The 11,253-nt window shown below is 35.3% G+C and overlaps 1 protein-coding gene across 2 annotated transcripts in view; it reads left to right on the top strand.

Annotated features, from left to right (window-relative positions):
* Positions 1-11,253, top strand: part of HNRNPLL (heterogeneous nuclear ribonucleoprotein L like) — a 68,863-nt gene that overhangs the window by 36,804 nt on the left and 20,806 nt on the right. The window contains exons 1-2 of one of the 2 annotated variants that reach the window (XM_006909664.2): positions 7-284; positions 7,266-7,384. In XM_006909664.2, the coding sequence (XP_006909726.1) occupies positions 96-284; positions 7,266-7,384 (308 nt within the window). In that variant the 5' untranslated portion in view covers positions 7-95. Of the gene's footprint in view, positions 1-6; positions 285-7,265; positions 7,385-11,253 lie in introns of those variants that run through there. The other variant, XM_025045074.1, reaches the window with a different exon arrangement.

An 11,253-nucleotide genomic window follows, 5' to 3' on the forward strand; every position in this document is an offset into this window, starting at 1 on the left:
GGCGCTGCCTCCGACGGGACCGACCCGCGGCGTCCGAGGCCCGCACCACGCCGCCACCCCCACCCGACTGCCCGCCGGTCCCTCCGGCCGCCGCCATGTCCTCCTCCTCATCCTCCCCCAGGGAGACGTACGAGGAGGACCGCGAGTACGAGAGCCAGGCCAAGCGCCTCAAGACCGAGGAGGGGGAGATCGACTACTCGGCCGAGGAAGGCGAGAACCGCCGGGAAGCGACGCCCCGGGGCGGAGGCGATGGCGGCGGCGGCGGCCGGAGCTTCTCACAGCCGGTAACAAAGCGCGGCGCCCTGTCTGGTGTGTCTGGCGTCTCCCCGGGAAGGAGGGCCCGGCGGCGGGGACTCGGCCGGGGCCTCCCGCCTGCCTCGTTTCCTTCTGCTGCTGCGCTGACCGGCTCGGGAAGCGCTGGTTCTTCTCTTTGGGGCTTCTATTCTCTGCCCTACCTGTTTTCCGCATCCTGATGGCGAATGCGGCCCTGGCCTGGCCGCAGGCCCCGGCGTGGGTCGGCTGCCGGCCCTGAAATGCGCTATTAGCTCTTTGTTAGTCTAACTCTTCGGGCCGCTGGCGGGCGTTGCGATGACCCTCTCTCTTTAGTGCCTCTGCCCGCAGCATCCGCGCGCTGGTCACGATTACAGAATGGTTGCGTCGGTTCCGCCGAGGACTCTTTTCGCCTTGGTCCTGAACAGACAGACCCTTAACTAAATGACAAATTACTCTCTCGGGCTCACACCCTAGTTCTCTTGAAGGTTTAATTAAAAAATTTTTACTCTTGTCAGGCATGGCGTGCGTGCTTTGCAGCCCAGTTTTATGATTATTGCTCAGTACAGTTTTTAGCTCTTCGTTTTTTTGTTTTTGTTTTTTTAAAATGTCTTGGTAGGTGTGAGGGCATCCCTACTTTCAAATAAAACAAATGTTAAAACCACTTCGGTTCATTGACAGTTTATTCCAAATTTGCCCCACGAAAGGAGGAAATGAACTCAGGACTGCATTAAACACGTTCCTAGATTTTCGTTTCATCCAAAATGTTAGATGGAATGTGGAAATTGTTTTATCCATAGCAAACAGTAACTCAGCTTCATTTGGTTGGAGACTGTAAGAAAAAAGAACAAAGTAAACGTTTTAGCCTTTTTGGGGGGCATTAAGCTGTCTTAATGACAGATGTTCTTTAAACATTTAACATTTTAATGTGATTTCTTTAAAAGCAAACTTTACCGGAAATGTTTGAAATTATACACATATTTTATTATTAGATTAAGATGTTTTCCACCTTTAATAAGAGACAAATTAGAAGCCTTTTAGTTGAGTTTTTATGTAAATAATTCCAAAAAGTAGTCCCCAAAGTTATGTTAGAGTTTCCAGCTATGATAATGTTGATGGATAAGGTTGCAACACATTTTAAAAAAGAATACTTTCTCTAAAAGTTTTCTCATGGTTAGAGACTACTTTTTTTTTTATTTTATTTTTGTGCCTAGCTATTTGGATTATTCAAAATGTAACTTGGAAGTGTGAATAAAGGAAGCATATTTCTTCTTTAAAAGTTTCAGTTCAAAGCCACTTCCATTGTGGAAGTTGGAAACAGGATATTTAGTTGCATTGGATCCGTGTATTTCTTTTGTCAAAAGTCTTGCTTGAGTTTTCCTGCAGCATCACGAATTGTCTACCATTAAGTGTCTCGGAAAGATACTTTAATTCGTTTATAAAAATTAAGAAAAAACAGGTCAAACATTAAACTAGGGTTTAGGGTGTTGGGAAGAAAATAATATATAGTTAATATAGCCGGAGTGAATTGTATCTAACAGTGAAAATAGCACTGGGCAGGGCTTGGGGAAAGTCAGAAGTCCTAGCAAGCATACAATCCATGTGATTTTAGGAGAGCCAGTTAACTACTATGCTGAGTTATTTTAGTCTGTAAAATGTGAAAGTCGAACTACGTGCCTTCCATACCTGACTTTGTAGTTCAGTGATTAATGTAATGCAACTTTCAAATTACCCAGGCAGGAACTAATATATGCAGATTGAGTTATAAATTCTAATTTTTTTGTTTAACTTACTACTGTTTCTTAAAAGAGGGTGAATTGCTTTTATTTAACAGTAAAAGAACCAATATTGCATTGTGAAATCTAATGAATGCTTATTTTTCCTGGTTTTTTTTTTTTTTAACGTTTTTCTTCATGTAATTTTTGGTACTCTTGAAATCATTGCAACTATGGAAAGCTGTACATAATAAAATTCTATTAGAATAGAAAATTTCTGGATAGTTTACTATCTAGTGCGTCATCATCTAGAAATATGGTAATTCATTTGACTGAAAAGGGTTCTGCTCAGCCTCACTGGTCCTTCAGCATCTCCAGAGAAGAAATACCTTTGGTCAAACTGTTAAAGTAAGTGCGGATTGGGTACAATGATGGCGGTCTTTTCACCTCTACTTGGAAGTTTATAAAGTGCAAAGTAAGACTTCAAAGATTTACATCGTTTGGCTTTTCATAGTTATTTCTGTGAGTGTGAGGAAAGTGAGTATGTATTTAAGAAAAAGTGTTTCTAAAAATGCTCCTAATTTAAAGACGAATTGGTCATTGTGAATGGTCATATGTTTTAAGGAACAAAGAGAAATGAGTTAGTAATTTGGACATGAGAAATAGGAATAGGACATCCTTTAATATTTGTGTCTTCTGCACATATTTTAAAGAGCAGGAACTCCCCAAGAGATTTAGATTCATTGGGCTTCATTGTTGAAAGCTTGATTATGGAGGTTCATGCTATGTATTGTACAGTTACTTTATTCTTACAGAGTAAATAGTCATCTTATGTTTAGTAGGCATGACCCTCAGGATCATATTAATAGTAAATTTCTGCATCTGCTAACTTTTAAGAAAGCAGCTTGACTTCCAAATACTGCGACTGCCTTTGGTAAAACAAATCAAGGAATTGAATTGGGAGTTTACCTAGGAAAGATCTGCTTTTATAAATACTGTTATCAATAAAAATTTATGGAGCACTAAGGTACTTTGGAAACTTTCAAATTTTTCTTTTATTCTGCTAGTCAGTAAACAGACAAATTAAAGATTGTTAAAGTGTTTTGTTTGCTGATGAGGTGAAAATTTATTTAATTTTTAATAAGTAGAATAGCAAGATGGCAAAATACCAAGATAAAAATGTAGATCCTAGGATTTCCAAACAAACGAATGTACATTATGTAGAGAATCTAGTTTGAATTTAAGATATACTATTATACTTTAATGATCTAAATTTCAGAGATGATAGGAATATTCTAATGGTTTATTGGATGAATAGAGGATGGGCGATGGGATGAGGTCACTTTGTTAGCTTAGCCCCACAGGAGAAGTTTTTAGAGACTGTGACAGTGAGCATAGTAACTGCACTCTGGAGAATAAAACATTTCAAGAATGTGCCCTGGAGGTAAGTGCCAGAGCTTTGAGACTTCTTTACCAGTAATGTCCTATGTCTTCTTTAGCCAAACTGCTATGGTGAGTGAGGATTTTCAGGCCTAGTTTTGGGAAAGAAATGAAAAGTAGTAGGTTTTACTATTTTTTGGTTTTAACAAGTGACTATTTCTTTGTGTTAGTATATAAAATGAAAACAGCTGTTAATAGAGCCATAAGCCCAACCAAAGCAGGTGCCTTGGCTATGCTTCCAGCATACTTTCTGATTTAACCTCTCTGAAACTCAGTTTGCTACCTGTCATATAAGATGGTTGGATTAGATGATCACTGTGATCATCTAATTAAAAATATTTAACTCATTAAAAATACTTGAGTCCTGCCATGTGCTAGGTACTGTTCTCCGTGATGGAGATAAAACAGTTAAAAACAAAAAAAAACAACAAAAACTCTATGTCTATAAATCTGTGATTCTACTTCATTTAGTGTTTTTTTTTTTCTCTATGAAATTGAATATAACTTTCAAAGCTTGCAGTTGCAGCCACAGCAACAACTGAGATGAACTTAAGGAAAACAAAAAGGGGGCAGGGTTAGGAAATTCATTGGTCCATGTAACAGGGAAAGCTAAGTTATGGCACTAGTTTTAGGCATGACTGGATCCAGGGGTTTAGGTGATGTCATAGAGACTTGATTCTGTCTCTTTCCACGTTTCACTCTGTTTCCTCTAGTGATAAAGCTATGCTTACAGTCTTATAACTAGCAAATGAAGAGAACAGTCTCTCTTTCCTAGTGCCTATATTTTCTCCTCTGATCAACCATTTTTCATCTCCTCTTTCCCCAACTAATCACTGTGCTACCTCTGAAGTTGGAAAGAAATGACTGATTAAGAATACCAGTATAATATGGAGTTTTTTTTTGTTTTTTTTTTGGAGTGTTTAACTGGAAGAAGGGGCAAGGGATTTTGGGTAAAAATATTTCTATTACGTGAACAAAAATAAATAAAGATTATTTTTTTAAAAATGTTATTTGAACCATATAGCTGTTCTTTTTAATCTTTGCTCTGTTATGTGATCAAATATACCTAAAACTTTGGATAGGAAAATTAAAGTGGTTCGCATATTTTAAATCTGCTGTATTGTTTCTTAAAAAAAGAAAAAGAACCAAGATATGTGATTAATTTAATTTAGTGGGAAAAAATGTAGTTAACTCTAAGCATGGTGCGAGTTAAAAAATATTTGCAGCTGCCCCTTAAAACTAGTTTGTTCTTGGTCTGTGTGAAGTCTCTGAAGTCAGAGATGATGATCTAAATATCTGGAAATATTTTGCTCATTTCTTGGTACGATATTGATAAATTCTAGTGTATCCAGGGAAAGATTACCAGAATGGAGAAGGCACTTAAAAATCACATCATGAGAAATGACAGAAGAATTCAGGGGATGTTTATCTTGCAGGGTAGACTTAGGTGTGATTTAAGAAATCATTACAAGTAATTGGAAGGTAATTGTGTAGAAGAGGGAAATACAAGTAAAGGTTGGGGGTGCCAACTAACATATATTGAACCTTTGTTTGGTAACTACGTCTAGCTCTGCTAGTCATTTTATATTTTATTTATTGTAATCTTGCATGATAAGGATTTTGTTCTTTTCTTTTTTTAAATAATGATACAGGCTCAGTAAGATTAAGTAGCTGAAGATCACTGAGCCTGTAGTGTCCAAAGATTCAAACACTGGTGTGACTCCAGAGGCCATTTTGGATAGGAAACTGCAGGGAGACAGATATAGATGCATATTATGAAGAATTTTCTAAAAATATAATGGATTGTCTAGGTAGTATGTTTCCTGTCATTGAAAGTGTATAAGGAGAGGCTAGATAATTACTTGGCCTACATGAAGTGAGTGTGTGTGTGTTGGTGTTCTGGGGCAGATTATTGAATTTGGGAGTGGTCTGTCATAGGAGAGCAGAAAAGATTGTTCAGTAGCCTTTCAGCACATGTGCATTGAGATGTTGGGAGAACAAAAAAGCCTAAGGACATAGTGTCTGGCCTTTGTGAGTTTGCAGTTAAATTGTTACTTTTCTGTGTGAAGAGATGTTAAGGGGCCCTGCTCATTCCTCTCAAATAGAAACTTCATTTATACTCTCTGATATGTCCTTCTCTTTAATAGAGCCTGGTCTTCAATCTGGTCTCCAATAGCCAAAATTAGCATTTAAGGTTGGTATTATTAGAGTTTGTCTTTGAGATAGCCTTTGAGGGGTGGAGAGTTTGGAATGGTTATGACTAGACTGGTCTGTAGCCTGTAGTGGCGACTGAATAATGCCTTCATTATAGTTGACCCAGTTTATCTAAAGAAAAGATTGAGTAATAAAAAAGAAAAAATATATACATAAATGGTAGGCATACTTTCATTTGCTGGGTATCAGACAAACATTAATTATCAAACATTGTTTGATAATTAATAGATTATTAATTAGTCTGATAAGTAATAGATATAAATAGATCAGGAGAGAGCCTAGATAACTAAATATTTGAAGTAGAAATAATTTGGACTTCTGTATGAGAAAGTATTTAAAAAATACATTAAGCTGGAGAAGACACGATCAACATATTAATATATATGGATGGGGTAAACAATACTGATTTGTTCACCAACTTAGGAATCAGATGCATAACATGATGCTTCAAAGAGGTAATTTTGAGGCAGATAAAAGAAGCTCTACAGGTAATTTCAGATTTCTTATCACCAGTGTATAGTACAGGTAGAAAATATTGGTTGAAGAAAAGTGATGGGATTTTGGGGGGGGGGAAATGGGTTGAAAATATAGTTTGAAAAGATATCTTTAATATATTAGTTTTATATTTGGAAACAACCTTAGGGTTTTTTTTTTCTTTAAAAATAAACTACAGAAAGGAGAAATTGTTAAGTTCAAGAAAAGGACATAAAGATAGAGAAGAGAAATAATCAAGGTAGGTAAATTCGTGAATGACAGATTTATTGAGTGGGATTAAGGAGAAATCCAAGGGGTGTGGGGTATATTTTCAGCCTTGAGTTTAAGATAATCAGATCTTCTAAGTATCATATTAATTACATTTAACATCATTGAACTTTTAAAAGACTCGAGCCTCTATCTGTTCCATTTAGGAACTATATTAAATAATCATGTATTAAAATTACATCTTTTGAGAGATTTTAAAGTTGGTCCTGTAATTCATTTCTCTGAGAGGAGACTAATTTGAAAAATTAGCATGAAAATTTTGATTTCTTAAAAGGGAGAATTTCTAGTCCTTATTGAGAGAGAATTCTCCCTTTTGAGAAATCAAAATTTTCATGCTAAGCATTTATTTTTACTTTTTTAAATAATTTTTTTTAAGATTACAGTTGTCCTATAATATTATATTAGTTTTAGATGTACAGCATAGTGATTAGACATTTATACAATTTACAAAGTGATCACCTGGATAAATCTAGTACCCATCTAATATCACATACATAGTTATTACAATATTATTGACTGTATCCTTTGTTATACTTTACATTCCCATGATTATTTTTTAACTTCTAATTTGTACTTAATTGCTTCCCCTTTTTCATCCTCCCCCATAACCCCCCTCCCATCTGGCAATCGTCAAAATGTTCTCTGTATCTTTGAGTTTGTTTCTTTTTCATGCCAAGAATTTAATTGGTGATTTTACTCTTAGGTCCTTTTGCCAACTTGTGAATTGCAACTTGGTTTGGAGTTTTTTTTTTGTTTTTTTTTTTGTTTTTTTTTAATGTTTCCTTTTTAAGGCAGAGTTGAATTTACTAAAAGACACAATTAGACTTTTAATGTTTTTAACTCGAAATTATTTTCTCTTTCTAGGAGGCAGGTGGAAGTCATCATAAAGTTTCTGTTTCACCGGTTGTTCATGTTCGAGGACTCTGTGAATCTGTGGTGGAAGCAGACCTTGTGGAGGCTCTGGAAAAATTTGGGACAATATGGTAAGGACAATAGAGACTTCATGCAGATTGAATACATTATGGTTGAACAAGCTTCATGTGGTTGCTACAGCCTTGATGTTTAACCATTGTATATATCAAGTTTACTTTTGACTTTATTTCTTTGGAACCTTTTGAGCCTGATGTTTTTAACCTTTCTGGGATGATTCATAGATACATTTTTTTAGCCATTACTCCCCAACTAGGTTGTATGTAAAATTGATTATTGCATTTTTCATCTGATTTTCAAATGAGTCCACGATTCCTTCTTAAGGACTGCTTGAAACTGATGAGTTGATTATACTTTTCATCTTCAGAGTGTCAAGTAGTGGTTCTTAAATACTGATTTAAAAAAAATTATTTTGGAATATTTAGGAATTAATTGGCAACTAAAAGTGAGTAGGTTAAGGGTAGGCATTATTTGCTTAGGTACATGTTGCTGCAAGTTCTTAAGATCGTGAGCAGTCCGTGTTTTATCCTAGCTTGTTTGTCTTTTGTCTTTTGTGTTCATTTGGGCTCCTCCTTTCTCTTACCACAGCTGGTATATGCTTAAGAATATTGACTTAAGTAAAACATAATTAGGAAAGTGAATCTGCTACCAAAAATAAACACTTTTCTTTCTAAATTACTTTTGGAGTATGCCTTGTTGTTCTTTTCTTAGTATGGATAATTGAGTTGATTTTATTAGTTTTTTTTCCTTGTTGAGTATGTTTGGAGTTTTTGTTTTAGGCATTAGTAGCACAGACTAAGTGAAAATATGTAAATAAGAGGGAAATTTCAATATATTTGCTGAGATAGCTTGATTGCTTCAATTTTATAAAAATTTATGTGGAGTTGAGTATTGAAAGGATGATAAATAAATAGAGGGTGAGGGAGTGATCAGAGATGTCCAATAGAAAGGAATCGTGGCTTCAAATGCATAAGAGTAGTGTTAGGTGATACCTTGTATCATGGCATCTTTTTCATTTCTTTCATGACCTAATTGAGAAGTAGATGACTTGGCAAACCTGTTATATCCTCAACTTACGTACCTCAGAAACCACTGTTACATATTGTTTATCTTTGGAGGTACAAGTCGGGAATCCTCATGAACATAAGAAAGCTCATTTCTTGAAGTGTCACTAAGATGACCATGTTCCTTCTTAGCCATTTGGAGTAGATCATGGAAATTAAGTCAGTCTAGAAAGCCATATATTGAAGCAAACTTCTTAGACCTTGTTCAGACTTGTATGTTGGCACTAGACTAATTCCATTCACTGTAAAGACCTTCTAAGTGGTGCATTGTCCAATGGAGTTATAAAGAGATGGTTATTTCTGGTTTATTTTTCTTTTTTTTTTTTTTAATATATATATATAGGGCTTTTAAAGTTATTTTCTTATAGCCAAGAAATACTGAAACAATGTCAGAAAAACAAGTTGACGAACAAAGATAGTTGGAAATTTTGATGTTAATTATGACCATGACCTGAATATTGGGGATTAAAGAAATAGAACTATGTGTTTAAGTTGGTGAGTACTTTGAGTTGCTTTTGGGTGCCTGTTCATTTTTAGACTCTATACTGTTTGACACTTAGGTAAAATGTTGTTTATGGTAAAATGTTATTTGGTTAACTTGCATAGTACATCATTCTACCCTCAAAACTGGTAGTTATGTAGAAAGAAAAGTCATGAAATAGTTGGAACAAATTAGTATATAATTAAGAGTTTATTTGGCGTAAATATACATAACAGGAGTTTAAGTTGTATGAGATAATATTGAATAAGTGGCTGCTATTAAAGCTGAAAGAACCTTGAATAGCCTCCAGTGATGATTAGGTATTTTGCTTCAAAATGTTGCATTTATAGAACCTTTCCCTATTTATTTTGTGATGTGTTATGTGGGATTATAAAGATTATACAGAAACCAGTCATATTAAAAAAGTTACCAAGTTCAATATATCCAAATTTATACATAAAAACTGCATGCATTGGAAAGAAGTTCAGCAGAAACTATAATGAGATGTCGAGAATAGTTGTGTCAGGATAATAAAATTGCTTTTTTTTGGTCTTTATTCTGTAGTGTATTCATGTATTATAATCAAAAGAATATTTAAAAATATAGAGAGTCTTTTGTCTTCTCTTACCCTCTCCCATTTGTTTTTTTATTCCCTCCTCCCATTAAAGCAGGGGTCCCTAACCCCAGGCTTGGACTGGTTCTGGTCCCTGGCCTCTTAGGAACTGGGCCACACAGCAGGAGGTGAGCAGTGGCCAGTGAGCAAACAAAGCTTCATCTGTATTTGCAGCCGCTCCCCAGCATCACCGCCTCAGCTCCACCTCAGATCATTAGTCATTAGATTCTCATAGGACCACCAGTCCCTGGTGCCAAAAAGATTAGGGACCACTGCATTAAAGGAGAGGATGCCAGGTAGTGATTAGCTATACCAGTTTAAAATTTCATAACAAAACTTTTGAGACCTAGTATATGTAGTAAGTCTTTTGCGTCCTCATATTTTTATTTGGAATTTAATAAACATGTGTTGAACTATAAGTTGAAAACACCAGACTCTACCATGTCTCTTAGCCTTTTTATTTATTTTTTCTCTTTGGTCTTCCAGTCTTGCTCATATTAATGCTTTTTAAAGATTTTTAAAAAATTATTTGCCAGACACTTTAAGTGCATTCTTAAAATATCTGCAACATTCTAATTTTCCCTTCTCTATCTTCTTATGACACCACTTTCTTGGGTAACCTTTTTAACTGTTAAGCCTGTGCTTCTAGCTCTTTTCTTACTGTAGTTATAGAAAGCAGTTTTTCTATGACCAAACTGTGATAGGCCAATAAAGAATTTGTTTTCGAACCTTTCTGATTTTTATGTGTCTTCAAAGAGCCAAAGGGCGTTATTAACATGTTAACTTGGTAATATCATTTAGCTATTAAACCAGCTCATATTTGTGAGAGAGTATTTATTCTTCTTTAATTTACTTAGCATTGACCTGACTCCAGATTCCAGGGTTTTCTATTTTTTTATGCCCAAGGTGTTAGAACTTCAGCATGGAGTCTGTTTCTAAAGAAAATGTTTCTCTCCTGGGATCTATATCTTGTATTTATACTTGGTAAATCTTTAAATCCAGGGCTTTATTTTTTCTGCATTTTCTTCTTCAATTTTGTATGATGTATGTGGGGAGAGCTAACAAGATTCATAGACCAACAACTTTTGACTGAATAACTACTACATGTGCCAGGCTCTGTTTCTAAATTCTGAGGATATAAAGATGAATGAGGCAAGGCAAGCATTTTGTATGTAGTAACTGTAATCTTGACAACAATCCTCCAAGTTTTATAACTAAAGAAATTTATAATAAATTACACAATTTGCCAAGCTACAATTTTTTTTTTTTTACTAAAATAAACCATTTGCCAGTTTATAAAGTATAGCAATAAGTCCTGGATGCCTGGTTGAGAAGCAGTGTTGTCACTGAGTACCTGACCTGATGTCATTTCTCTAGCCTTTTCCTGTTATAAAAACCATGTTAATTGTGTTTTAAAACATTTTTAAGGTTCTTGTTCCTGTGAATAGAGGATGAATTGTTTCCTCTGTTATGATCCACATGCTCCGATTTCTTTCTTTCCTCCCTCCGTTTCTTTATCTTTCATTCCATGTATGAAACTATATTCCTCTCCCCAAAAGAATATACAGTGAAAAGTAAATACTTCACCCTCTTGCCCATAGACAACCATGATAATTCTAGTGAATATCTTTTCACGGAATCTTTAATATTTAAAAATATTTTGAAGGAGATTATTTGTATTAAATTTGGTCAGTTTGCAGTTGCTTTTATTTATTTTTGGTTTTTATTTTTATTTTCATTATTATTTTTTAAAAATTAATTATT

The sequence above is a fragment of the Pteropus alecto genome, unplaced genomic scaffold (genome assembly GCF_000325575.1).
Source record: "Pteropus alecto unplaced genomic scaffold, ASM32557v1 scaffold131, whole genome shotgun sequence".
NCBI classification, from domain to species: Eukaryota; Metazoa; Chordata; class Mammalia; order Chiroptera; family Pteropodidae; genus Pteropus; species Pteropus alecto.